This window comes from Phyllostomus discolor, chromosome 1 (genome assembly GCF_004126475.2).
Source record: "Phyllostomus discolor isolate MPI-MPIP mPhyDis1 chromosome 1, mPhyDis1.pri.v3, whole genome shotgun sequence".
Classification (NCBI taxonomy): domain Eukaryota; kingdom Metazoa; phylum Chordata; class Mammalia; order Chiroptera; family Phyllostomidae; genus Phyllostomus; species Phyllostomus discolor.
Genome location: NC_040903.2, coordinates 218,288,444 through 218,316,228, shown reverse-complemented (window position 1 = coordinate 218,316,228; position 27,785 = coordinate 218,288,444). Strand labels below are relative to the sequence as shown.

Below are 27,785 nucleotides of genomic sequence, written 5' to 3'. Positions count from 1 at the left end.
CCACCCATCCAACACCCCCTGGACCCACCCTGGCCAGTAAGCCCAAGCCTGGCTTGCTGTCCATCCTTGCTGGTTCCTCCAAGGTGCCGGGGGCAGGGGGCCTCCAGCTTTGACAGGGAGAGAGGGACAAAAGACACGGGAAGGTCTAATTGGTTTTTCCTTTTTATGAGATTTTTTTCTTTGTTTTTTTTTAATATGAAAATTACTTGAAAAGACGAGGGGCCGACCCCACCAGGCAGCTCGGCCAGCAGCTGGCCGTGCCGGCCCTAACATTCCAGGTGTGAGTTACAGAGTGTAAGTTCATCTACAAAAAAAGTAATAAAAATAAAATTTAAAATGGCACCTTCAACGGAACACAACAGAACTTCCAGCCAGCCCAGGGGCCCGCAGGGCGGCGCGGTCCCTGGGCGGCTCCTCACTCCGCTCCGGCCAGAAAAGTAACACAAAGCTAAGAGCAGCTCCCGGGCTCTCCCGGAATAAGTTAACCGTGCTTCTCCCCACGCGCGGCCCAGGGAGCAGCTTCTCTGCAGGTGGAGGTGGGGGGGCACTACCAAAACCAGGCGGGCGGGCGGGCGGACAGGCGGGCGGGCGGGCGGGCGGGGGCTGGTCTGTGGTCGGAGCGGCCTGGGGCGGCGGCGGCGGCCTAGTCCTCGATGACGATGGGCTCGTCGTTGACCGGCGCGGGCGGGGGGGGCCGCAGCGGCAGGGCCTGGCTCTGGCGCAGGGCGATGGGCTTGTAGGGCCGGCGGGCAGCGCGCTTGGTCTCCGAGGACGAGAGCAGCTTGCGGACCTTCCTGTGAGGGCAGAGCGGCCCCCGAGTGACGAGGACAGGGCCGCCCAGGGCCCACCCCCACGCCCGGCCGGGGGCCCCACCTGGTCTCCTCGGTGGCCATGTAGAACACGTCGTCCGGGGCGTCGATCCAGTTCATCCTGCGCCGCTTGACGGGGGGCAGGGAGCCCCCGCGCAGGAGGCGCACTTTGGTGGGGTGCGGCTTCCCGTTGAGCAGGAGGCTCCGGCTTGGTCCCTGGGCGGGAGGACGCGTGAGGGGGCCGCCCCCACCGGCCCCCTTCCCGGCACCCACGGGGGCTATCCCGTCCCTCTTACCATGTGCCTGGTCTGTCCGTGGTTCGCCAAGCCTGACAAGAAGGGAGAGGGGACGTGAGGCCCAGCGTGTTCCGCGCCCTCGTGCTGCCGAGGGCCCTGGAAGCAGGAGGCCCCTGGGCCAGCCCCCCAGCCGCATCCCCCACCCAGGCGAAGTGTGGGGGATGAGCCTCAGCTGCCCGTGGTCTGGCCCGGCCCGGCCCCCCGGCCCTATAGCCCCCGGGGCTCTGCGGGCCACCAGGTGCAGACCCCACAGCTCACTCGCACCCACGGGCCCGCGCTGCTGGCTCGGCCCAGACAGACGAAGCCCTGTGACCCCGGGGCCAGGCCTGGCCCCGTGCTGCTGCAGATGCCATGGAGCCAGAGGACCCCTCACAGGCGGCCCCTCCTTGGCCAGGACGGCTCAGACCCGGAGGCCAGCTGCCCTCGCTGACCCTGGGGCTGGGGACCTGGAGCCTCAAGCCTCTGCCTGGAGTCAGGCCGCTGCCCCAGGTCACAGTCCCCCACCCGGCCCGGCCACCTGCAGGGGCACCCGAGGGCACCAGCTCCCGCACGCACGCCGGGCGAGGGCCTGAGCAGAAAAGCAAAAGCGAGCCCCAGGCCAACGGTGCCTCCCTCTGCCTGGGTGTGCGAGTGGGGGAGCGTGCCAACATGGCTGTCCACCACGTGTCGGCCGCCCCACTGGCCTCCAGGGCCCCGCTCCCCAGACGTGCCCCTCGGCTGAGGTGCAGCCGCGTCCCTCACCAGCAAACCCCTTCTAACCGGCGGTGCCTCTTGGGCGCAGGGGCCACAGCGCTACTTACCCAGGTAAGTGCCTACCAGAGCGACGGGCCGCAGAGAGAAGAAAACACACGCTCAGTGTTAGAACGAGCTCGTGCCCGTGGGGGCCGGGGAGGCGGGTGCCGTGAGGCGCGTGAGCAGTGGGCTAAGGCCCCAGGTTGGGTCAGCCCCGCCCCCCGTTCAGGGCCAATGTGCCCGACGGGCGTCAGCAGAGAAGCACCCCAAGTCTAGCAAACCCCACAAGAGCACGTGGACCTCACCCACCGTGCTTATTCATGGCTTTTCACTAAGAGAACCCTGAAGCCCAAGGTGCCTGGCGACAGGGCCAGCCCTGCCACGGGGACAAGGTGCCAGGCAGCCCCCTCGATGAGGCCACAGGGTGCTGGGGGGCTGAGGCTGGAGAGAGGGTGGAACCCAGAACCGGGGCTGCTGGTGACCCCACAGGACACTCCCAGACCCAGCAGAGAGAGTGCGCGCCCAAGAGACAGGGCTGGCGGGATGGCCACCTGCTGCTGCCTCCTCCCAGTCCCCTAGCCCACCCATGCTGTCTGTCCCACGATGCTGGGGTGCCCCCAAGCCCCGATCCCGAGGGGCTAGCAGGAGCTCAGACCACGTTCGCCACATCCTCTCTTTCCATTTGGCTCCCCGTCCCCCCCACCCAACTCCCGCTGCAGGCCGACTGCGGTGCTGGGGCCTCCGGGTCTGGCCAAGCTCCCCGGGGCAGGGGCCTCTCCCGGCTGCAGCCTGGAGCTGCCCCCCAAGCCCTCTGGTGCCCCTCCCCCAACTAAGGGGAGAAAGCAGGGCCCTGGGCCATCGGGCGGGACTTTGGAGCACCTGGGCCACTGACTGCCCCACAATGGGGGGGGGGGGGGTCTCATGGTGGCTTCACCTCCCCACTCCCCCGGCTTCAGTCCCCTCCCTCTAAGGGTGAGGCAACCCCAGGGCCACCGGGGCCAGGCAACCTCCAGCAGCCACGCCGGGCACACCCACAGCCCTGCCCACCCAGCCCCTCCCCAGGCAGGGCGCACGCAAGCTGCAGGCACAGCACAGGTGGCCCTGAGAGCGGAGGCTGAGGGCATGCGGGCGGCCACAGCGCGATGGCAGGCAGCACGGGCGGGCGGCCAGGGCACCGGGGCCACCGAGTGAGGACAGTCCGCTGACCAGGCGCCAGGTCAGGAAGGCGGGATGGCCCAGGCGCCAGAGGCTCTGGGCCAGGAGACGGCACTCGGGCAGCTGTGGCCCACGGGAGGGGGCACTCGGCTCTCTGCCCAGTGACAAACGGGCTGGGGGTGCGCCTGGCCGGTGGACCGCCCCACGGACGTGGCCTGAGCCGCCCGCCGCGCGCGCGCGAGCACAGACGCACAGCTCCGCACAGCGGCCGCCCCGGCCTTACCCCTACTGGGCATCAAGAGGCGCTTCTTCATGTTGCCTGGCAGCGCCCGACGGCAGGAGAGAGAGGGAGAGAGGACACGGTCAGCGGGCGCGGGCGCGGGGACCGGGCTGGGCGCCCTGGGGCCGCGGCCGCGGCTGCGGCGTCCGACCCCCCCGCCCCCGCAGGGCTCACCGTCGGTGCCGTTGTGCTGCTCGTAGCTCCTCTTGCCCAGGATGGTGGGCGAGCCGTTGTTGATGACGGGCGCCGGGCGGGCGGGCGTCAGGCTGCCGAGCACGCCGGACACGCTCTTCGCCGGCTCCGGCTTGGGGGGGCGGGGGTGGGTCTCTGTGGGGAGGCACACGGGCGGGCACTTGAAGGGGGCAGGTCAGCAAGGAGTCCCGTGCCCACCCTGGCCATGGACGGCCCCTGCCCGTGACCCCGGGCAGGGCAGCCACACCCAGCGCCCAGGCCAGTCCCGAGGCTCGGCCCAGCCAGCCGGCCGGGTCACTGTGCAGGCCAGAGCTCGCAGACTCCGGGCTCAGGCACACAAACCCGCAGGCCCATCAGAGGCCTCCATGTCCCGGCCACCAGAGCCGATGGCAGAGGGCTGGCCACCGGCCAGAGGCTGAATTAGCAGTCTGGCAGGCTGGGCCGGGGTGTGCCCCCCACCTGAGCACAGGCCCCCTCTGCCAAGGCCACTGGCGGCTCTCGGGGACCACGGGCCACCTCCTCCCACAGGACAGGCGGGGGCGGCCCCAGGACCAAGACCCCCGGCAGCAAACGATGCCAGAGCCACGTGCATCCGAGGAGAGCACACTCAGCTCACCGCTCTGGAATGTCCTGCACGGAGGGAAAATCACCTCCACACGGGAGGGGCTGACTCACGAGCCCGCCCGAGCCCAGCCAAGCGGCAGGCCCCGCCCCGTCCTGCCCAAGGCCCCGCCGCCCACCAGGGGTGGGCTGAGCGGGACCACTGGGGTGCTCAGGGTCCCCGAGAGACGGAGTGGCCATGCCCAGCCCACACCCCGGCCCACAGACACCGCGGAGCAGGCGTGCAGGGCAGCCGGCGGGCGGGGAGCCTGGCCGGGCACCTTGGAGGCTCCGTCCTGAGGGGACGCAGGGATGGGGACGCGGGCGGGCGGGGGGGCCAGGGGAAGGCCCCCCACGGCGGGCACCACGCTCTGTGGGGGCGGGGCAGGCTCACCAAGATACCGCAGCACGGCCTCCAGGGGCTTCCGCACGGCCTGCTTCAGCACCAGCGGGCTCTGCGAGGCTTCCGGCAGCCGTGCCGTGCCTGCGGGACCACGCAGTGTGGGCGCCACGCGGGAGGGGGCTGGAGCCCACGCGCCTTCCCCCCTGGGGGCGGGGCAGGGCGGGGCCTCGGGGCGGGGAGGACACTCACACTCGGCCTTGATGGCCGCACTGTTGATGGGCAGGTAGGGGTGCCTGGCGGCGTGCCACGGCCGCAAGATCTCTCGGCACAGGCGCCGGGCGATCCGCGTGAGCTTGGTGGTGTGCAGGTAGAAGGCCTGTCTCGTCTTCATGGCGAACTTGGGGCTCCCGCTGCTCCGGGCTGGGACGCCGTGGGGGCTCTGCGGAAGGGGGCGCGCCGCCCCGACACAGCGCCATGACCGTGGGCCGGGCCGCCGGGCCGCGCGCGGGGGGGGAGGCGCGCACTTACCATGTTGCTGCGGTTGGGTCCCGGCCTCTCTCCATCTAACCGGGTTGGCATTTTCAAGCCACCGTATTTCTTCCAATATGTCCAACAAGACGCGCAGAGGCGACACTGCATGTTAGGGGGACCCCAAGAATACCACTGGTAAGACTGGGTGGCTACGGACAACAAAGTTGGAGACAGACGGGTCCTTAAGCAGAACCAGCGACGGCGGAGAGCACCACACCGCCCGCCCCCGTCCCGAGTCCCGCGAGGGGGGCTTCCCGGGCAGCGTGCAGCCCCCGCCCCCAGGCCGGGCTCCGGGACGGCGGGCGCCCACCGCTGCGGGCTGGGCGAGCCCGGGGGCCGGGCGGCGGGCACTTACTGTAGCAGCTCTCGCAGGCCCGGCCGGCCCCGGGGCTCTGGCCTGGCGCCCCCGCGCCATTCACCACGCCCGCCTTGGCGCTGCTGACGCTGATCTGGTTCGGGTTGGGCTTGTTACTTGGGCGGGGGAGAGAGGGGGCGTCACTGGAGGGCCGAGGCGGGGTGGGTGGCCCCTGGGGAGGCAGGGCTGCGGCTGCCTCCCCTCACAGCCGGGAAGAGGCTCCACGGGGGTCCGTGCCCTGCTCCGTCCGCCGGCGCTCGGCGAGGCTCTGAGTGGAGCCCGGCCGGCCCTGGTGCCTCCGGGGCAGCCCGGGGAGAGCCGGGCTCCCCCACCAGGGCGTCCCGGGCCCACCCAGCCCGGGGGCAGCAGGGTGGCGGGGGCGGCACTTACTAGTTGGGAATATAAACTTGCTTTAACTTGCTTTCTGCTTCAGCTGCTTTCAAGCGTTTCTTGAAAGAAAACAGAAGGACGGAGAGATCAGCGGGCGACCGGGGAGGGGTGCTCTGCGGGGGGGGGGGGAGGGGGCGCCAGCCGGGGGCCCACCTGCTGCACGTATCTGTCGGTGGTCTTCCACATGTAGTAGTACTCGATGATGCTGGTGAGGGACTTCCAGGGCAGCTGGGGGGAGAGGGGGGCGCTTCAGGGGGGCCACACCCCTCTGGGGGACCCTGCGTTTCTGAGCTCACTTCTCCTCGGGGCCCGAGGCCCCCTCCCGCCACCGCCTGCTCAGGGGACGCAGGGCTGCCCACAGCCCAGGCGCCGCTGACCGCATGCGGGCCCATGTCCCGGTGGTTAAGTACGCCGTGTCCTCCCAGGCGTGCTTTCCGCACGCCACGCCCTGTTCCCGAGCTCCGGCACACACCCTCGGGGGGGGCCGTCTCTAAGCGGTCAGGATTCCACAGCACGGACGCCGGGCCCCTCAGGGACACCCGGTGCCCTGGGCTCCCGGTGCCGCCTCAGGACCCAGAACCGGGACCACGCAGGACACGCGAGTCCTGCACTCCCGCCTCAGCCGCGGCGGCCGCCTCTGCTCGCTCCGCTCCTGGCCTGCTCACTCGGCTCGGACTTCCTGCGGGTTCCCGGCAAGGCTGCCCCACAGGGGCTGCCCACGACCTCAGTGGCCAGGACACACCTGCCGCATACTGCCCACCTGCGCTGCCCTGTCTGGGCCCCAGCCCTCGGCGGTGCCCTCTGGAGGCTTCTCAGACAGCTGCCTGCCGCCTGCCACCGCCGGGAGGGCGCTCCCCCTCAGAAGGCGGGCGGTAGCCTGTCCGCCTTGGCTCCTCTCCCCTTCCCGGGAGGCTCAGCATCGTCGCAGGGACACCAGGGGGCGGGCGCCCTGCAGGCACAGGCCCTCCCCACCCTCCGTCCCCTCAGGCAGTCGCTCCCGAGGAGCACAGGTCAAGGGCACGGCGTGGTGGTGGGGGAGTCCACCGGCCGCAGCAAACAACACACGGAACCCGGCCCCGAGGTGCACGGGGGCTGTGGGCGCCGGCGAGGGCCCGCGGAGGGAGAGCCTCCGGCAGAGAGGCACGTGGGGCCACGGAGACTCACGAAGTCCTGCTGGATGTCTGTGAAGTCCTTCCCGTACTTCTCCAGGGCCTCCTCGAAGAGGCTGGCCTCCGAGGCTGACCACTCCTCCATCTCGTCCCGGCAGAGCACGGGCCCGCCCTGCGGCACCAGGGCCGAGATGGCCTTGGCCACGTCGTACACGCTCTTGTGCAGGGTGTCCATGGCGTGGAACTGCGGCGAGACCCGCGGCGTCACTGGGCCTCCCTGCACCCGCCCTGCCCACCCCAGGCCAGGTCTGGGCTGCCGCGGGGACCCAGGAGCACCGCCCCGGCGGGAAACGAGGTGAGTCCCGGGCGGCGGGACGGGGCCTGGGGCGGGCTGGGGGCGGGCCACTCACCAGGGTGATGTCCCTGGAGGCGGCCGCGGCGCTCATGTGCAGGCTGGGCTGCCGGACGGAGCTGCTGCAGTCGAGGGCCCGTGCAAAGGTGCCCACGGAGCTGAGGGGCGGGAAATGTGCTGTGCACTGGGGCCGGCCGGCAGGCGGGGCAGCCAGGCCCCAGCGGGACACCCGCGGGCAGGGGGCAGGAGCGCACCCCCACAGGACCGGAGTGGCCCCGGACACCACGGACCCGTGGCCCTGCGGGGGCCGGGCGGCCGCACTCACCGGGCCACCACGAGGAACTGGTCGATCTGCTTGTCCGTGAGGGGGTTGTGCGCCTCCCACACCTTGGTCTCCAGCTTGGACTGATCGCGGCCATCTTCCTCGCCTGCGAGGAGGGGACGGCCCGTGAGGCCCGCAAGGCTGCAAGGAGACACGCGGCCTCCAGCCACGGCTTTGGGGCCCCGGGTCTGCCTGCCCCGAGGCCCCGCGGGGTGAGGCCACGAGCGAGCGGAGGCCACGCAGGATGCAAAGACTCGCGCGTGAGCACAGAGGGGGCCTCGCCGCCAGCCCGGCCGAGCACCTCCTCCTCCTCTGCCGGACCAGACCGGGGGACCCCCGCCCCCAGCAGACGGTGAACCACCCACCAGGGACGGGTGTGTGCAGGCGGGTGCACGTGTGTGTGTGAGGGAGGCACGTGTGAAAGTGTGCAGGAGGCAGGGCCCGACGGAGACGAGACGCCGTGCCCACTGAGGGGACGGCGGGCCACCGGGGGCGGCAGCGGTCTTGGCGAAGGTCGCGCAGAGCAGAGGCGACCGTGACGGCAGGGAAGAGCTGGGGGGGGGGGGGCAGCCCCGCCCGGCTGTCCTGCGTGGACGCACAGGGTGAGCCCGCGGACCCTGCGCCGCTAAGGCTTGGCAGAGGGAGGGGGCGCTAGGGCCACCCGGCGTGAGCTCGTCCTGGGGCCCCGGGCAGGCGGAGGGTGCCGGGGCCCAGGAGGGCAGCCGAGGCGGCGCGTCGGGCAGAGAGCGCGGCCCCACCCGCGAGGACGCAGGACCCGGGCCGGGACCCGCTCCACAGCGCAGCGCGGGTCCGAGGGGCCTGTCGCTGCGGGCTGCCCTCCCCGAGGTCAGCCACGGTCCTACTTATCACCAACGGGAAAACACTCTTTTGCACAAATGGCCAGAGAGGTGACAGTGACCACGCAGCAGCAGCAGTCTTCAGACACAGAGCAGCGAAGGAGACACGCCCTGGGCCACGCCGCACAGGCGGCTGCAGGGAGGTGGCGATCATGGGGGGGGGGGCCTGGTGCCCGTGGCGGCCCCGGCGGCCCCGCCCCTGCACGGTACCTCAGGGAGGCCAGGGTGCCGGCGGTCCCAGTGTGGCCACCCCTCTTCAGTGACTCACAACACAGCCTCGTCCCAGGGACCCCCAGGAGGGGGCCCACAGAGCACCCTGGTCACAGCCATCGCACCGAGCGTGGATTCACCACCCACAGCCACGCACTGGCTGAGGCCAGACCACAGCCTCTGCTCCCCGAGGCCCCGAATTCCTGTCTGCGCTGCTTGTGGGGGGCGGGCGGGCAGGCTGAGGAGGGGCCGGGCCCGCCCACGACCCCGGGCTGCTGCGGGCCTGGGGGAGGGCAGGGAGCCCCAGGGACAGGACCGCGAGCCCCGGAGCAGGAGCCGGCAGGAGGGACAGACGCCCGTGTTTCAGACACGGAAGACCTTCAGCCCGAGCAGCCCCACGTGTGGGGGCGGGGCGGGGCGGGGCCCGGCCGCCTGGGGCCACCAGCTGTCCCCCCAGAGCCGCGGGCCGGCGGCCCTACCTTCCTTCAGCAGGTCCGTGATGTCCGCCTGGTACCGGTTCCCCACGCGGATCTCCCCCTTGTCGGCCAGCAGCGTCTTCTGCTGGGGGTCGTAGACCAGCGAGTAGAAGAAGAAGTCCTGCAACACGGCGCGGGGAGGCGTCAGCGCAGCGCCCGGGGCCCCGCCGCAGCCCGCGGGCGCCCGCGGGAGGACAGAGTGGGGAAGGGCGGCTCTCCACGGCCCTGGGCTCGGGGCCGACGCCCAGCCCTGAACGGCAGCGTGTCCGTCGGCAGCGGCACTTTAGGGCGTTTACAGAGCGTTTGGTAGCGACCGACACCTCGAGACACGCAGGAGTTAACCTGACAGGTTCTGGGCGTGTCCATCGAGAAGACGGCGGTGTTCCTGCGGTTGTCACAGGAGACGTGCACGAGTCGGGCCGCGGAATGTTCCGGATGCAGTGCCCAGAGCACGGGGTGCACTAGTCGGCCCACCCCCACCTCAGCGCCTCCCCACCCCCCTGGCTCCCGACACCAGGGCACCCTCGCTTCTCCTGCGTCCTCCCTGGCGGCCCCCCCAGGCCCCCCCCGAGGGCTCATTTCCTTCGATTCCCCAGGCCCTCGGCGTCGCCCCCGTGCCCTCCAGGGGCTGGGCTGTCCCGTGGTCCGAGCCCCGTGCGGACGGCCTGTCTCGACCCGGGCGGGGACAGCACCACAGTGACCCCAGACCAGGGTGGCCTGGCCCTGTAGACAGAAGGAAGGCTGCCTGGAGCCAGGGCCTCGGCACCCGTTCTCTGGTCGTGCAGGAGCCTGTGGGCCCCCCCCCGGGACACACGCAGGACCCCCCAGAGCAGAGCACGGCCACGCACGTGTGGACACAGCACAGAGCCTGCTGGCCAGAGCCGGGGGCTTCACGGCAGCCTTTCCACTCACGAGTGTTTCTCTGTGTCACTCAGGGTCTTTCTGCACCACTGACAGTGACCCCCACTCCCCGGGGGCTGACCCCTGGGGTGCGACGGCCCGTGCCCGGCAGCTCCCTGGGTGAAGAGGGGCTCCAGCCGCTCCCTGGCCGCCTGCCAGGCCTGCTCCTCGGGACTCACTCCAGGCGCTGCCCCCTGCTGGCGGCTTTCCAGGCCCCTGACCCGAGGTCAGGCCTCAGTGCAGCTGCCACCACCCCCCGCGCCCCCCCCCCCCCGGCTCCTGTCATCATCCCATCTGTGGCCGCGCCACACCGCCGTGTCCCAGGGGACCCCAGGCAGCTGGCCTCGGGGTGGGCAGATGTGACCCCGACACTGTGGCTGGCTGTCCGGTGAGCCCCAGCACAGACCCGCCAGGCCTCAGAGCACACACAGCCCGCTGGCCGCCTGGCTCTGCTGCCACCTGCTCCCCAGGAACGTGCGTGCCGGCCATCCGGGGACCCGGCCGGGGCTGGGGCCGGGGGTGGGTGGCATCCTGTGACGCACGGGCCCCCAGGGCAAGCCACAGCGCCACCGCGGTCCTGGTCACCATCTTGCCGAGACCAGTGTCCCAGCCTGGGCCCAGGGGCGGGGGGGCGGCGAGGGGAAGGGTCTGGGCCCACAGGGCCCGGGAGGACCCCAGACCAGCGGGACACCCGCCCCGGGCCGGCCCTCACCTCCCGCTCCAGGTAGGACTTGAGCGACTCCGTCTCGTTGAGCAGGGTGACGCTGCACTTCCCTCTGCAAGAGACACGCACAGTCAGGGCAGGGGCGAGGGGCGCCCCCCGCCGCCCGCCCGCCCCCAGCTACCTGATGTGGGTGGCGGCAGCGACTCCAGCTGCCGGGAGAGGAACAGCTCACGGTGCCGCAGCTGGTGCTTGAGCTTCTCCGGCAGGTCGACCACCTCGGGGTTCTCCATCTCCTCCTCGACCTCCCCTGAGGGGCCACGGGCGCCGTCAGCCGGGCCCTCGCCCCACGGCCCGGCCAGAACCCCCCCCCCGCCCCCGCAGGAGTGCCCTTACCTTCCTCCCCGTTGTCGGCCCCGGGTCCGGTTTTGTAGCAGACAGACAGGGCTGGGGGACAGACGGGCCGGGTGGCGGGTCAGCCCCACTGCAGCACGCCAGGGCGGGGGCACGCGGAGCGCGGCCACCCCGGGACGCCACACCCTCTGGCTCTGGGCATGTCCCGGGGCGCCGCCAGCCACACAGCTAACCCCCCCCACCGCCCCCCTGCCCCAGGTCCCAAAGCTGGGGTTACAGAGCAGGGGGCCTTCAGCGGCAGGTCCCCGACTGGCAGCCCTCTGCTGCCCCCCTGTGGGAGCTGTGGGGAGTCGCCGAGGCCCCAGACCCAGCCGGCCCTAGGGCGGGGCGGGGGAAGGCTGGGCACAGCAGCCCCAGTGCCCACGCTGGCCTCCCCTCCCTGCTGACTCCCAGGAGCCCCACAAGCACCCCCAGTCCGGGGACGTCACCAGCGTCCAGACACCAGCCCTGTGATGGGACTGCTGGACCACGGCGGTCACCACTGGCCCCAGGGACTGGTCCCCGTGGGCAGAGACAGCCCCCGGAGCAGGCCCACTGCGGCTCCCAGGCCCCCACTGGAGGAAGGGCCTAGGGAGCAGGTGTCCCGGGGCCGCCCACAGCCGGGCGGCCCCCAGCCTGCAGAACAGTGGACGGAGACCCCGCACAGCCCCGCCCCTGCTGCTCTCCAAGCCTGCCCTCAGCCCTGCCGACCCCCAGCCCCAGGAAACCGAGGTGGAGAAGCCAGGGCAGGCGCCCCAGGCAGGGAGACCCTCCCCCTGGGTTCAGGGAGGGACCCTCACTCCGAGGCCCAGGCAGGCCCTGCTTGCCCCCTGTGCCCGGCTCTCTCGCTGCACCGGCTCCAGGGAGGGCCTGTCGCCACCTGGGCCCGCGGCTTCCCCGGGGACAGCTCACCCTCAGGAGGACAGCAGAGGGGGCACCGGGGGACGTGGCTACATGTGCGTGGCCCGAGGAGGCTACTCAAGACTCCAGGTCGGGCCGGGGCTGAGCAGTGGCCCTGGAGCGCCTGCCCTGCACTGGGGGCTGGATGCCCGGCAGGGGTGAGGCAGCCGGGAGGGTCCGTCCCTTGGACCCCTGGGTCCACGGGAAACCCTGGCAGCTGCTGGGACCCCCAGGCCTCCCTCCCCCCTGCCAGCAGGGCCCCAGACACAGCACGCCCGTGGGGACCAGGCCCCGACTCCAGCACGCTGGCCCGCAGCCTGGAGTTCCGCGTGCCCGGGGCCACCTGCCGACAGGCACCGGGGCCCTGCCCTCGGCCCGGCCCACCGGCTCGGACGCGGGCCTCGGGAAGGCTGCCTTCAAACAGCGCCCGCACTCCCTCCTGCAGCCCACACGGCCACCGGGCACTGGCAGCAGGCCAGCCCAGGGCCCCTGGGCCCCAGGGAGCCCCCGAGCGCCCAAGGGAGAGGACTGGGGTCACTCTGGGCCCAGCAGGGGACACAGGTGAGGGGTCTGAGTCACCCCTGTCCCCAAGTCAGCAGTGACACCTGCTGCCCGGGCCACACAGACCAGCATGCCCAACACCCGCCCAACACCCGGGCAGCCGCGCCTCAGAGTGCACGGCAGCGAGGAGCGGACAGCGGTCGGGAAGAGGTCCTCCAGGGCCACCTCCACGGCCTCCGGCACAGCCAGGGCTGGTGGGCCCTCGAGACCCCCCCGAGGAGGCCGGAGTGCGGGCGCCAACTCTGTGGTCGGAGGTGCCCGGTCAGCTCCGCCACCCCCCACCAGCACAGAGCCGCTTGCTTCGGGGGACGCTGCCACACGCACGGCAGCCCGGGGACACCGAGGGCACCGAGGGCCGGGGACCGCGGCTGCGTCAGACGCCGGGGGAGACCCGCGGGGCCGCTCAGGGCTCAGCCCCCCCTGGGCTGCGGGGAGCGGGGTCCCGGCTGCACCTCCGAGGTGGGCCCTGTGCCCACCCCAGCGCCAGGAGAGTCAGGGACGCCCCCCGACGAACCCACGACACGAGCCCAGGCTGCATGGCTGGGGGGGGAGTGGGGCTGCCATCGAGCACCTGGGGCCCAGGGAAAGCCCCACTCCACGCCCACTGAGGGGCGGCACCTGGGGACCAGGGCTCACGCCGCCGGACGAGCCCCGTGGACCCCGCCCAGCAGGGGACACGGGCCATCCTGGCTCCGGAGGGGACACACGTGGACCAGCCCCCCAGGCATGGCCGCCTGTCCCGGAGGAGACACCGGCTGCTGCCCGGTGAGCCGGCCGGCGCTCCCTGCTCGCCGGTGCTCCTCTGACGAGGGCCGGAGCCCCGGACCCCGGGTCTCCTGAGCACTTGGGAACCCCCCCACGAAGCACCGCCGGCCCACCCCTGCCCGAGGCAAGTGCCCTGCCCTCCCCCCTGCCGTACCCAGGAGGCGGCCCGTCTGGGTTTCGAGTCTCAAAACCAATCACATCGGGGAAAAGACCGGAGGAAGCGACAGTCCCCGACCCCTCTGGGGATGAGCACGCACCAGGGCACCAGGACCTCGCCCCAGGGAAGGGGGTGCAGAGACTCGTGGCCTGGCCTGGGCCGCTGCCCCGCGCCAGGAGCTGAGGCTGCACGACGGGGAGACCAGCCCCGGGGCTGAGGGCTGGTCCCGGGGTGGGGGAGGACTCACTGGCATGCTTGTCGGCCAGGGCGATGAGGGTGCTGGAGATGTCCCGCCTCCGGTAGAAGCACACCACCTTGGCCTCCACGTTCCCGTTGGCCGTCTGCAACAGCGAGGGCAGGTCACCCGGGCCCCCGGAGCGGGGCGCTCGCAGACCCCCGAGTCCCGGGGCCGCGCCTCCTGACTCCCGTGGACCCCGGCCTCCTTGCCGTCCGGGGCACCGGGGCTTCCCAGCCCCACCCTTAGTGCTTCGTGGGCCAGGACCTGGCTGACCCCCGGCCATCAGGGAGACCAGCCGTGACCCGAGTTCAGCCAGAGCGGCTCTGCCTTCGGCCAGGGCGGCCCCCGCCTTGGCGGCTCCCGGAGGTGGCCGAGGAGGGCAGGCGGCCTCTGGCCTGCGCGACCCCAGCACCAAACCCAGGCGGCGGGCGGGCGGGGACGGGGCCCCACCCCACGGGCGAGGGCGGCGGTCCCAGCTCGCAGGGCGTGTGGCGTCTGTAGTGAGGCAGGACGCCTCTCCCTGGTCCTGATTTTTGCAGGGTTTCCCGTACCGGCCTTTGCAACGGACAAAATCACTTCCGGGGAAAGCCCGTCACTCCCGCTCACTCGACCCCTCAGGCCAGGCTCTCGACGAGGCGGGAACCCCTCACCCCCGTGAGGGCGAACTGTGCCACCCGCCGCCCGGCGGCTCCGACCCGCCTGCAGGCGTGCCAGCGGGGGCCGCGGGAGCTGGCGGGTCCCCGCCGGAAAGCCCGGAGCCTGCAGCGGCGAGGGACGCCCCCCGACCACCGCCACCACGGTGCTAGGTCTGCCCCGGCTGCCATCGGCCCTTCGGAGCCCCTGCCGGAGGCCCCGCGCTGGGCAGCGCCCGTGGGGTGCGGGCGACCCGCTCTCGGCTGCGTGGTGCCCAGCACATCCCGCTGTCCCCAGCCGCGCCCCAGCCACACCACCTGCGTGTTCCCGCCCGGCCTCAGCCCTCACGGCCCCAGTCCGGGTCCTCGGGCTGCTCAGACCGTGTCCCCACGCTGGGGTTTCCAGGGGCCCCTGGTGCCGAGCTGGGGCAGCTGCAGGGCCTCTAGTCTGCTTCCCGAGCCCCCGGGGAGCCACAGCCAGGGCTGCCGCGCCCACGGGGCCGGGGCCCGGGGACCTTCCCACGGCCGCACGGCAAGGCAGGGAGGGGTTCTGAGTGGGGAGCCAGGTGCCACCCCCCCCCTTCTGCCTTTTGTCTTCTGCCGCGCTGCTCTGAGGCTCCCACGCCCGCCTCCCACCGCTGACCGACCTCCTGCAGGCGGCAGGGCCCTGTGACACCTGCGTCTCGGGGGCTGCCCGCCCGCCCACCTGCGCTCTGTTCCGGAACTCCCCCAGCAGCACCACCAGGGAGGGCCCCCGTGGGGCCCCCCAAGCTGTGGGGGGAGGGGCTGGCCCAGCCCCAGCTCACGCCTCGTGGCCACACTGCAGCCCCGTCCGTCCCCACCCCCTGGGGCCTGTCCTGTGCCCCCACTTGATCTTCTCCTGGTTCTCACGCCCCAGCCCCCTCTTCCTCTCCAAACTGCAGTTGTCCCCAGTCTGGTAAAGACTGAACTTCCCACAGCGACAACGGAATCGCAAGCCCCGCTCCACCACAGCTCCGAGGAAAGACCTCGGCCACCCCTCTGAAGGCCCAGGGCCCGGGGGCAGGGGGCCTGCTGGGCCCCCACCCGCCAGCAGCAGCCGAGCCCGAGGGCAGGTGGGTCCTCTGGGGGCCACAACGGGTCTGGTCACTGGGTTTCCCTGAAGAAACCTCGTTTCAAAGTCATTTCCAACTTGCAGAAAAGGGCCAGGAGCCCGGCGCCCCTGCTCCTGGTGCGTGCAGGCCCTGCAGGCCCTCAGGCCCCGTGTCTGACGCGGCCCTCACAGCCGAGACCCTCGGGAGCCCCGGCGTCTGACGGGGGGCCTGCGTCTCTTGGGGCACAACCTGGGGGGCGAGCCACGCCCCGGGCCCCCGTCCCAACAGCTTGTCCCCTTTCCCAGAACCCCTGCAGGTGGTGCTGGCGACCCCCCCCCCAGTCTCGCCTGGTCCCCGCGCTTCCGCCCCCTTCCGCCCGGTGCTGGGAAGCACCAGGCCCCTCTCTCTGCCGAGGCCCCACCGTGACCTGCAGAGCTGCTCCCGGCCCCGGGCCTCCGAGTCCCAGGGCGCCCGGCCGGCTCCTCAGCAGGCACGAGGGGGCTCTCTGTCTCCGCTTCCGCTCAGGCACCAGCTCCTCCTCCGCCGTGCCGGCGACCTTCCAGGGAAGAGGCCTCCCCGGGCTGGTCCTGCCCCTGGGCATCCGGCCCCCCTGCCGTCCCCCTGCCGTCCCAAGCCCTGTCCTGGCCGTGAAGAGGCTCAGAGGCGGGCGCCTGCCCTGCCCTGCTCTGCCCTTCTGCCCTGCAGACGCTGCCCGGGGCCGTGGAGCCGGAAGACGGTGAGCGGCTCTGGGCAGAGCGTGCCGCGGGCGGCGAGGCAGGAAGCGGGGAGCCCACGGCCCCTGCACCCGAGTGGGCCGAGGGGAGCAGGGGCCCAGGCGCTGGGTGTGGCGGCTTCTGCGGGCTGCTCGCTGGTCCAGGAACCGTCCAGCCCAGACCCCAGCCCCACACCTGCCCCCACTTGGGCTTGCTGAACACGCCGTGCGAGCACGGCTGCCGGGCACCAGCTCTGGGCAGGTGACCCCAGGGAGGCAGCCCCCCAAACGAGCGGCCAGCGGCCAGCCTGCACCCCCCAAGGTCCCCTGCAAGGCGGCACCGAGGCCGGTGGCCTGCCCGTCTCCTCTGTGACGGTGGCCCCAGGGCCGGCCCGCACGCACCCACGCTCACACACACCCAGGCTCACACGCACGCCCGTGCACACGCACTACCTTGTTGAGCTCTTCGATCCTGCGGATCAGGTAGGGGTTGCTGGAGGAGTTCTCGAAGTAGACGTAGTCTGCAAACAGGCAGAGAGCGCGTCACACGGGGACCACGGCCTCAGCCTCCCGCCGCCCGGGGGCGCCCTCAGACCTGGCTCGGGAGGGCAGGGGGCGGAGTCCACACTGCCTGGGGGAGGGGGCGGGGGGGGGGGGGCAGACACACGGGCAGAGGCCGGCAGCCCTCCCAGCCCGAGTCCCGTCCCCCCGGGAGCTTGCCCCCCGCCCAGGGACGGTGGGGGGCCGGGCGGGAGGGGCAGCCCCAGGTGCCGCCGCACCAGCCCGGAGACCACAGGACTGCGCTCCGGCTGCCGGACCCCCACCTCCGGCCACGCAGCCCCACCTCCCGTGCCCACGCCCCCTTCTCCAGACAGAAAGCCCGTGAGCGGAGACCAGGAGCGCTGCCCGTTGGACTGACCCCCGGCCCCGGAAAGGCTGTCCCCCGCAGACAGGCCACCCCACTCTCAGCTGCTCGCAGGCCCCGCCCGGGGGTGCTCAGGGCCCCTCGAGGCCACCCAACCGCCACCCTCGCCGACCTGGGAAGGCGGCTGAGCAGGAGGCACGCCTGAGCCGGCAGCTGGTTCAAGGCTGGATGTGGCCCAAGCACCGGCGCCGGGCGCCGACCTGGCAACCTGCACCGAGGCCTGGAAATGCCACAGGACCCGGCCCAGTCTGGCCTGCACGGCAGGTCCCAGCTGGGCTGCCCGGACCCGGTGGAGGGGCCCCCTGCCGTGGGCACGCACCTGCACGCACGAGCCTCGCCTGTGGGGACACACCTGAGGGCAGGCACCTGCGGGGCTCAGCTGGACCGGCAGGGCGCCCCCGCCCCGAGGTCGCAGTCAGTGTGACGGCGCCGTGGGAACCCAGACGCTGTGGACCCGCGGACACCCCACGGCCCACTGACACGGGGCAGCCGGGTCCACAGAAAGGTTTCCGGGAGGACGTCTCGGACCCCGCGGGGCAGTCCACCACCCTCAGAATGACCACTCACACGGGCCCCGAACTGGGAACAAGCCCACAGTCCCCACAGGCGGGGACACAGACCAGCGGCCCCCCGCAGGCCGGCTGCAGGGGGGGTCGGGGGGAGGGAACTGAGGACGCAGCATGGGCGCAGACAGGCGGCAGCCACCAGGCCGGGCCGGCGGGGAGAAGCCACGGCGACCGACGCCGGGACCAACAGGACACAGGCGGACCCCACTGCCCCCAGGTGGCGCGGGCACGAGAGACAGCTGCGGCCACCAAACCCCCGACAACCGGGATGGACCGTCGCTCCACAGACAGCGACGGCCCGAGCTCCCGAGGAAGAGCCTGTGGCCCCGCCCCCCCCACCCAGGGGGACACCGCACCAACGGCAGCTCGCCTTCCCGCAGGGGGCAGAGGAGGCAGGGACAGGCCCCACAGCCAGGGGCACGGCACACGGCCCCCGACTTCTCTGTGCACCAGGCGGGGCGAGGCCAGTGCGCGGGAGGGCCGGGCTCCTCAGGGAGCAGGGGCTGCCCAGCCCGGGAACCCCCTCCACTGAGCTCAGCCGTGCCCCAGGCAGGCAGGCCCGACAGCCCCACTGCGCGCCTGTGGGAACTCGGGCGTGTCGCTCTGCGGGAAACTCAGGCGCTGCCCCCAGGCAAGGCCGTCACCCGGCCAGAAGCCCCACGTCTGCGCAGCGGGAGGGTGCAGCCCCCGTGCGAGCACTGGGCACGCTCGCGGGGCCTGGAGCCGAGCCCGGAGAGCAGCGCCCACGACCACTCCGAAGCCCGGAGACGCGAGTCCACCCCGCAGACGAGCTGCCGAGGAGGGGAGACCCGGGCGCCGCCCACCCCAGAGCCCGGACCCAGGGGCGCGGCCCGCAGCCGTGGGGCCGGCACGGCACGCCCCACCCCCACCCGCGGGAACGCCCCCCGGACACCCCGGCCCCGACTCGGCACCACCGGACGTGCTCCCCATCTTCCCGCGTGGCTCTGCACGCCGGCCGCGCCGGGGACGGACACCTGCCCGCGGGCCCCGACTCCGACTGAGGACGCGCACGACCTGCGTCCACGGTTTCTCCCGCGGCGTCACGAGGGGCGGCCCGGGGGACGGCAGTGGGCTGGGGACGCAGGTCCTGCCCTCGTCCGACTCCGGTGCCCAGCCCCGGGGACCTGCAGCGCGGCCGGCTCCCCCTGAAGCTGCCCCCGGGCCTCGGCGGGCTCCACTCGGGCAGCGTCGACCCAGCAGGCCCCCCTTGTCCGAAACACACGGGCACTCGGCCTCGCAGACGCCGCCACCCCGGCGTCCCCAGCCCAGGACGCCGCTGCTCCCTCCGCACGGGCGCCCTGGGGCTGCGCCCTTGTGCGGCAGCACACCCTCGTGGGCCACCGGTGGGGGCGCGGGGCTCGGACCCTGTGCCGGCCACCCCTGCGTCCAGTTCCCTGACGGTCGGCCGGAAGGAGACACCGTCTGCACGTCCCTTCTGACCGCTCTCTCTTCGTGGGCCGGGAACACGGGGGCGGCGCCCACGGGCAGGGCGCGTCCGCCAGCAGACGCCCGCCACGCACGGAGCCTTAAGGACGCCGCACCCAAGTCCTGACTCTGCTGTTCGCGGCAGCAGGACACGTGGTGCCCGACACCCGAGGAGCCGTGGCCCTGGTGGCACCTGGTGGCCAGCGCCCGCCGAGGGGGAGCCCTGTGGTTTTCGCGTCACGAAGGGCCCACCCCTGCCTGGATGGTTCCCCAACCACTGAAGGCAGTGAAAGCCCCCCCCGCCCCCCCCGCCGAGCTCAGCAGTCACCCGGGACGGGCAGCGGCTGCGGTGTGACGGCCGTCCGAGGACTCGCACGAGGCCCCGGGGTGCCCGGCCCGTGGCCCGGGGCGGCTGGGAGCTCGGCCCAAGGCGGGGCCGAACGAACGCTGCCTCAGAGCGCGACTCCGCTCACCGGTTTCCTCGGCGTCTGTGAGTGCGTGCGCCGGGCGCCCCGGGGCACCATCGGCCGGCGCAGCCCCATCCCAGGTGCCTGTGGCTCTGGGCTTCCCGCCAGGAGCCCCCGCGGCGCGGCCGGCAAACCGCTGTGGACAGGCACCGAGGGCGCCCACACCCGCACACCCCGACGCCGCGGCCCGCCCGCCCCCGCGGGTCACAGACCGGACAGCGCGGCCCGAGGGAGCCGGGCGCACCCTGCGCGGCCCCGGGGGCCGCACTGTGCAGACACACGAAGTGGGAGTCACAAAGGGCTGTGAGACGCACGCGGAGAGGGGGGCTGGCCCCCAGCACGGAAAACCAGCTCCCAGGGCTCAGCGAGGGGGAAGCCGCCCCAGGGCCCCGGGCCGGCGAGGACTCGGGGTGGGGGGGCCGGCGAGCAGTCACAGTCGCTGAGGACAGCAGCGCGGGGTTTCCTCGGGAAGTTAAACGTGGATCTGCCTTGGGATCCGGCGATTCTTTCCGGGTCTTTCTCCAAAGAAACCCCACAGCACTTTCCAAGGAAGACCCGGGACCCCGTGTTCACTGCAGTGCCGGGACACGCGGGCGGGAGAGGGCGCGCAGTGGGCCCGCACAGTGGACGGGCGCCGCCGTGCGGAGGAGGGGATCCTGCCGCCGGCGAGGCGTGGGCGGGCGTGGGGGGTGCGTGGAGCCTCAGGAACCAGCCCGCCGCCAGCGCCCGCACAGACGCACAGCGTCGGCCGCAGGGAGGTGGGGCTGGGGGCCAGGCACCGGGGCAGGACAGAGGGGCAGGCGGAGGCCAGTCCCAGGGACGGGAAGTCCAGTCCAGGGGAGGGTCGCCCCTGTCGTGGCTGCGAGTGGTGTTGGGGGGCAGGGCAGAAAGGGGGCCACCGTGTGGAGCATGTGAGGGTCCCACGGCGGTGCCTGAGGCCAATGTGAGAGGACACCGTGGACTGCGAAGAAGAAGAAAAGAAAAGGAGGAAAAACCCAGTTTTGAAAACCGGGCAGGAGACCCGAGCGGACGCCTGACCGAGGACCCCCGGACGGCAAACAGCGGCAGCCGAGGGCCCACCAGGCTGAGCGGCCGCGGCCGCTCTTCGGGGAGACCGCCACCGAGTTCCAGCCCGAGGACCCGCTGCCGGAGCAGCGAGGCCGCCTGTCCCCGCAGGGCGGGGAACACGGCGTCCCTGCCGGCTTCACCCCGCTACGACCCTCGTGGGGCTCTGGCCAGGACGGCCCACGAGAGGCCCCCACAGGACCCGGGCGTGCCACAGTCGTGGCCCCCCAGCGCCCCCCCCCGGAACGGGGTGTGGCTGCCCGTGTGTGTGAGAGCCCCAGGCCACGGCCTGTCCCACCGAACATCCCGACTGCCGACCGAACTGGGTCACGTCCAGGTGCGGACTCCGCCCCCAGGGCAAGGAGTGGGGGGGGCCCACACTCCGTGCCAGCCCGATCCCCAGGGGGTGTCTGAGCGACCTTCTCTACAAGGGAGGGTGTGGGAGCCCAGAGTGTGGGGGGGATTACACCCTATACAGCACTGGCCCCCCCACCCCGGTCTCAGAAGCCGGTGAGCAGCTCTGAGCAGGGGAGCTGAGCCCCTCTAGAAGGGTCACCTCCCAAGTGAGGCGGGTGGGGACTCCTGAGCCAGGCAGGCCGCAGGGGCCCCTCCAACGAGGAGGAACGAGGCCCCTTTGGCCCACGAAACCTAGGCCCGCAGGGGGTCCCCGCGAGTGTGAGGCGAGCAGGTGGTCTCCTGTGGGCACCCGAGGGGCCCAGCCCCCACGGTCCCCACCAGGCCCTCCCCAAGGGCCACACCCGACGGGGGGCAGCTGCACCAGCCTGGGCACCCCCAGCCCAGGTCCCAGCAACTGTGAGGACAAGGCAGCACCCCAGCCCCTCCACGCAGGGACCCCAGGACCCCCAGGAGGCTGTCCGCGGCCACCAAACGCAGGCGCCACTGCCCTGCAGACCGACAGGCGTGGGCAGGCCCCAGGGTTCAGGGAGCAGAAGCCTGGGCAGGCCGTCCCCCCCCCCCCCCCGGAGTCCACACCCTCACGGGCCCAGCACCCCCCAGGGAGTAAGTGTGCACACACGCAGGGGTGCCCGGACCCTCAGGTGTCCCGCAGACAAACGTCTCACCTGGCCCAAAGTTTCAAACAGACGAACGAAACGAAAGCAGCGTCTGTGACGCGGGGCAGCGCGAACTGGTGCTGTCGTGGGAGCGGCAGGGCCCCGCTCGCCTCCAGGGACCCACCCCAGCCGCCCCCCGCTGGCCGCCCAGCCCCAGGGGTGGTCCCGTCACCCTTCCAAGTGTGGTCTCAGAACGGCAAACTGTCCGAGGGCACGGGCCTGGACTTCTCGCAGCGGGAGGAGAGAACACCCGGTGAAATGACTGCAGCCTGCCGGGGACGCAGACGCCCCGGACAGGGCTGGGCGGCGGCAGCCAGGGGCACCGGCACCTCCGAATCTGGCGCCCAGCCGCCCAGTGCGGCAGCCTGCTGGGGCCCCGGGAGCAGGGGCCCCGGACCCTGCCACCCTCGTCCAGGCCTCACCCGCCCACCACACTCCCAGCCGCCCCGGCCAGGAGGCCCCTGCCCCCTCCCAGGCTGACCCACTCCCCACAGCGGGTCAGCAGGCACAGGCTGCAGCCCCACCTGTGCCGCCCCGCCCACCTCCCAGGTAACTCCGACTCCTGGGAACAGCCGGGCCTCAGAGGGCCCTGTACCGCATCCCGGACAGCCTCACGCTACCGAGGTTTGTCCCAAGTTCAAGCCTAGCTGGTGTCCTTGCTTTCCTCGTGCAGCCGGCACCTTCGGAAAAAGCCCTGCTCTTAGGGTTCCGAGTAGAGACAGTGGAGGGGGCCCTGCAGTGCTCCCCCAGGCGCCAGCCTGCTCAGGAACACAGGGACCCGTCTTCCAGACGCCCGTCTCCAAGCAAGCTGCACCTCAACTGCCCGAGGTGCCCAGAAGCCCTGCCAGGACCCCGGCCTCAGGCGATGCAGGTTCCCACCCAGAAGCCAAGGCCGAGGGCAGCTCCTCCCACGGGGACGGACAGGGAGTCCCCAGCGGAGCCTGGGGTCGCCCCTGCAGAGCGCTCCCTGGAAGCAAGGGAGGGGGCTCCTCAGAGGAGGAACCTGCAGACCTGCCGCCAGCTGGGCCACACCTGGAAGAGCAGCCACAAGATGGAGACCCTTGTCCTCACCAGGGGAAACTGAGGCACAGGGAGGTCTGGGGGCGGCCAGGCCCCTGCCCAGCTCTTAGCCAGCAAACCTGGGGGCCCAGGGCCACAGCCCACGAGGCGGGGTGAAGGGGGGTACAGCCGCAGCTAAGCGCCCCCCCTGCCCCCGATCCACTGCTCCCTGGGGCTCTGCGTCCCTCCTGGAGCTGGCAACCATTCCCGCTGGGGGGGGGGGGCATTGCAGGGTGAGACCACCTGCGACAGAGGCTTCTGGCTGGTGACCCCGAGGGGGGCTGCATGGTCCTGTCACCTGTCAGCAGAAGCCACGGGGCCTCCCACCAGGCCTGAGAGGATCTGCACTGCACAGAGGGGGTCCTAGGGGTGCACAGGGGCACAGCATCAGAGGGGTGGCTGCTGCACAGGGAGGAACCCCAAGGGACAGCAGTTGGGGGTGGGCACCGAGGAAGTCGGGTCAGCCCCTGGGTCCCCGGGCAGCTGGGACGGGCTTCCCTGGAGTGTGACAAGGAGACATCCCTGAGGTGGGGAACAGGGCCCTGCCCTGCTGCCTGCTCCCCATGCATCCACCAGGGCCCGCTGCTAAGTGGGGTGCAGGCCCCCATTCCAGCGCCAGCTGAGCCAGAGGGGTGGTGACAGCCGCAGGTGCCACGCTGACCCTACGCACGGATAGGGCCTAATCACAGAGCTGGTGCAGCTGGAGGGGGACTGCCCAGGACCCCCCATGGAGCAGAGGCGACTCGGCGAGTGGCTGGGGCTGTTTGCCACCAGACACGCTCCTGCCTACAGCAAGCACGTGGGGGCGGCAAGGGTGGCCCACCACACTGTGGAGCAAGGGAGGACCCACTCGGAGCCCCTACGCACAAAGTGGAGCAAGGCCCGGAGCCGGGGTCCCTGGACCCAAGGCCGGGGTCCCGGGCCCCAGTCGGCTCAGCACACCTGCACCGGGCACGGGGGGCAGCGGGCTGCGGGCCTTTCCTGAACCCCTGCAAAGCGCCTCCCCACCGGGCCGGGGCACCCGGAAGCAGTCAAAGTTTGGGGTGCCTTCGGAGCCTGTGGCCGAGGACCCGGAGGGGACCCCTGGGGAGGCTCTCGGCACGCGCCAGCGGCAGCTCCGCGTCCCCGGGCTGCGGGGAGGCGACGGCCCCGACCGGGGGCTCCCACAGTGAGGGGCCCCCAGACGCAGGCACGCCGCCAGCTCTGCCGGCCCGGGTGGGGACCCCCGGCCCCGAGACTCCCGCTCCCAGGGGGACCGCCAGCACTCCGCGCGGCCACGTGCTCCAGCTGACGAAGGGGGCTCGGCCCGGTCCGGCCCAGGCCCAGGCCCGCGCGCGCGCGCCCAGGCCCGAAGGATGCTCCGGCCTCGGCCGCGGCGCCTCCCAGGCCCCCGGGCCACGCAGGCGCCCCAACAGGTGGGCAGAGCGCCGCTCCCCGGCCCGGCTCGGCCAACCCACCCGGACGGTTGGGGTCGGGGTCCGAGCGGGGGTGGCGGGCCCGGGTGGGGGAGGGGCGGCGGGGGCGCCGCGCGGGCGGTGGGGGAGGGGCGGCGCGGGCCGGGCGCGGCGGGGCGGGGACGGCGCCCCGGGCGGTTCGGGAGCGCGGCCCGGGGCGGGGTGGGGACGGCGGTGGGGGCCCGGGAAGGGGCCGGGGCGCGGGCTGCGGGGCCCGGGGCCGGCGGGCGCGGCCTTACCTCCGACCCTGTACATGTTGGCGGCCATGTCCGGCGGCGGGCGGCGGGCCGCGGGCGCGGGCGGCGGGCGGCCTGGAAAATGGAGGCGCGGGCGCGGGCGGGGGCGCGGGCGCGGCGGGCGGGCGGTTTAAAGGGGCCGCAGCCTCCCCCGCCGCCGCCGAGGCCGCGCAGGGACCGAGGCCGCGGGCGGGCGGGAGAGGAAGAGGAGGAGCGGCGCCGGCGGGGGAGGGGCCTCTGCGCTGCCGTTACCGCCGCCGCTCGCCCCCTCCCTCCCGCCGCCTTCGGGCCGGTCCCGCCCCTCCCCCGCCGGCCTCCTCCCGCCCTGCCCGTTGGGTCCGTCCCCAGCCGCACGCTCCGGGGGACCCCGGGGCAGCCTCCCGCCCCCCCCCCCAGGGGCCTCCTGGCACCCCCAGCGCCCCTGCCCGCCTCACGCACCCTCCTCGCCACCCCCGGGCCTCCCGCCCGGCTCTCGCAGCACCAGCCGCTCCTGGGGGACCTCCGGGCCCACGGCTCTGTCCTAGGCCGCCCTCCCCCGGCCCCGGCCCCTGCCAGCCCCTCGCAGCCCTGCCCCCTCCCGCCCTGGGACCGCCCCATCCCACCTCCCGGCGGGCGGCCTCCGGCTCGTGGCCCGAGGGGCAGGCTGCGGGCGGCGGCGGCGCCTTCGCTGCCCTCCCGAAGGACCGCTGGGACTGGGAGTCCAGCAGGCCGGGCGACCCAGATCCGGGGGTTGGGGTGACGGGGTGCCATGCCCAGAAAACAGGGCGCCTGGGGGGCGCCTATGTGGTGAGGCACCTGCTGCTCTTCCCGCCCCATCAGATGTGGTGTGGAGCCCCGGTGGGAGCAGGCGGTTGCCCCGGGTCCCAGGAGAGCCCAGTCCACGTGGAGCTGCCAAGACCAGGGGTCCCCACGCACCAGGGGAGAAAGCTCGAGGCCGAGGGGGTGGTGTCCTGGCCACTGTGAGGCTCGGGGTTGGGGTGTCGGGGCTCCAGGGAACTGGTCTGAGCAAAACACGGGGTCACCACCCTGCCTGCTCAGATGGAGCAGGCCTGTGGCTGGGGCAGGGGATGACGTCCAGTTGGGGGACAGCAGTGGGACCTGCAGGGCAGCATCCAGGGGGTGGAGCTCAGGGACGGCCCACAGCTGAGTGCAGGGTGCTTCATGGGGGAGGGGGGCTCAGCTATGCTGGCAGAAGCCAGGAGGGGGTCCAAGGAGGGCAGTGGGCCACTACCTCTCAGGAGCTCAGGCGGGGGGGGGGGGGGGGGGGGGGGCAGGCGGTGGGACTGTGGTTGTGGGGGGAGGGAGTAGGTGGCGGGAGCTGAGGGAGGGGAGAAGGCGGGTGATGTTCCAAAGTGGGGTGGAATGTGCCCCTCCCTCCCACGGCCTTTCCTCGCTTCCACCAGCGTCTCCTTGGAAAGCAAACCCGCCCATGGAGTCTTCCACCAGCAGCCACCCCCGACCAGAGAGCCAGGACTCCCAAACAACACCCAGGCGGCTGCTGGGCACCAGGGAGAGCCCATCACTCCCTGCCTCATGGAGCCCTGCTCTGCCACCCCACCCCTGACCCCCCAAGACAAGAGAGGCCCCCGACCCCGCACAGGTACTCGAGACCCCTGAGCCCACCGTTCCCCTCCCTCTGGCAAGGCAGGCAGTCAAGGCTGGCTCTCAGTCGGGGGTCAGGGTCTGGGGTCTGAGGGAGGCCACCCGAATTCCAAGCCTTCCCGTGAGAGAGAAGATGCACCCCGCAAAGCAGAGCAGCATCAGCCCCGCCCCCCGCGGGCTGCCACCCGGCCCCCTCCAGAGGAGCGAGGGGCTGCTCGAGTGGCCATGCCTGTCACCGCCCCGGAGCCAAGGCGGCCAGTGCGTGGAGGCACGCCGCAGAAAGGACAGACCCGACGTCCACTTGGCAGCAGAGCAGACAGGCTCCAGTCAGAACAGGGACGAGCGGTGAGGGCCCAACTGCACCCAAGGGCCGACCGCAGGGGGCAGCCCTGCAGAGGACCCTGTGGGGAGCAGGGGCTGGGGGCGTCCATCGGACCCTCACCTGGAACGCAGAGCTCAGCGCTGGAGGACAAGTCTCAGCGCTGGAGCGAGATGCCGGCCAGGAGACAGCTCCTCAGAGCCACCCGGCAGCTAGATGATATCTGGGGGGCCGGGGGGGGGGGGCAGGAGGCCGGTCGCATGGGCCCAGCTGGAGCCTGGGCTCTGTCATTCTGGGGGAGACAGAGCTGTGGCACCTCCCTGGACTGTGGCTGCAGGCTCGGCGTGAACTTGGGGCACTGGGCAGGAGCGGGGTGTCGGGGGGGGGGGTGCACGGCCTGTTGTGCCCTGCCAGGGCCCTCCTGGGGACCCTGGTGGCAGCCCGTGCAGAGAGGTCGTCGGGACACCGTGCAGGAGGCCCAGAGGCCACACCGCTGTGCAGGGCCTCGGTGTCTCCGGCCACCGGCTTTGCCACGGGAGGGCTCTCGGAGCGCTGGGCTGGGGCTGCAGGGGGGTTCCGGTGGCCGAGGGACGGGGAGACACAGAGCTGGAGCAGGGGCCCAGAGAAGGGCTCCGACGCCCTGCAAGGGAGCTCCCGGGGCTCACCGAAGCCCGCACATGAAAGGCCGAGCCCCAACCCAGCCAGACCCGAGTCCCCGGGGGCGAAGAGGTGGCAATTCTCACAAGGAAGGAGCACGTCGCAAACGAGGACCAAGTGCCGGGCTGGCCTGGGGTCCTGGGCGCCAGGAGCAGGGCCTGAGCACCGTCCCAGCCAAGCATCCTGGCGAGCAGGAAGGCCCCCAGAAGACAGGGCCCACCAAGAAATAAAGTTCTTTAAAAACGTAAAAGCCGACCTTGAATCAAGCCACTGAGGATGCAGCCACCACAGACCCTGGGGCCAAGTACGGGGCTGAGCTGGCGCCTCCTTTGGGGCCGGGGCGGGGGGCCTGGGGGGCTCAGGAGGGAAGGACACGGCAGCCTCTGCCACTGCGACTCTGTGCGGGGCTCATGGCCGGTCGGCCGACGCCGTCTCCCACTGAGGGACGCCTGTCCCTGCGTGGTTTCCCCTGGTGACCTTCGAGAGCCTTTCCAGCCAGGGGGCAAGGAAGCCTGCACCTCACTTCAGTGACCCCGTTTTCCCAGGGCAGCCGCCCTGGTGGGTGAGGAGGAGCCCCCCCACCTCAACCGGGCTGTGTCCCCGAGGCGCCCTCCCGCCCCCTCCCCCCGCGCGGGCCTCGGACACAGCCGCGTGGCCCTCACCGAACGCCGGCAGAGGCCCCTCGGTCGGCCGCCTTCTTCAGACCCCCTCGTTGGCTGCGGGAGAGCGAGCGTCCTTGCACAGCCAGAGCACCCATTATTCAGGGGACACCGAGGGGCCGTGGCTGTCCCCGGCGCCGGGCCAAGGGCCCCCTCTCTGCCTGGGTGTCTGGAGCGGCCTCTGACCCCTGCTCCACACCAGCCTGATGCCCAGACACAGACGGGTTCCAGGGCACGTGGGCGGCCACATGGCCAG

The 27,785-nt window shown here is 72.5% G+C and overlaps 1 protein-coding gene across 1 annotated transcript; it reads right to left on the bottom strand.

Moving 5' to 3' along the window:
- Positions 1–159: 159 nt before the first annotated feature.
- On the bottom strand, positions 160–24,749 carry MTA1 (metastasis associated 1). The gene is given in 24 exon segments (XM_036014370.1): positions 160–794; positions 874–1,025; positions 1,106–1,137; positions 1,906–1,917; positions 3,276–3,311; positions 3,447–3,599; positions 4,459–4,548; positions 4,657–4,846; positions 4,936–5,087; positions 5,294–5,409; positions 5,684–5,742; positions 5,837–5,911; positions 6,848–7,036; positions 7,203–7,302; positions 7,470–7,572; positions 9,013–9,130; positions 10,622–10,685; positions 10,755–10,767; positions 10,770–10,880; positions 10,967–11,017; positions 13,594–13,687; positions 16,455–16,522; positions 24,296–24,367; positions 24,731–24,749. Coding segments are annotated over 23 exon segments (2,157 nt in total). The 5' UTR covers positions 24,324–24,367; positions 24,731–24,749; the 3' UTR covers positions 160–643.
- Between the last annotated feature and the right edge of the window lie 3,036 nt (positions 24,750–27,785).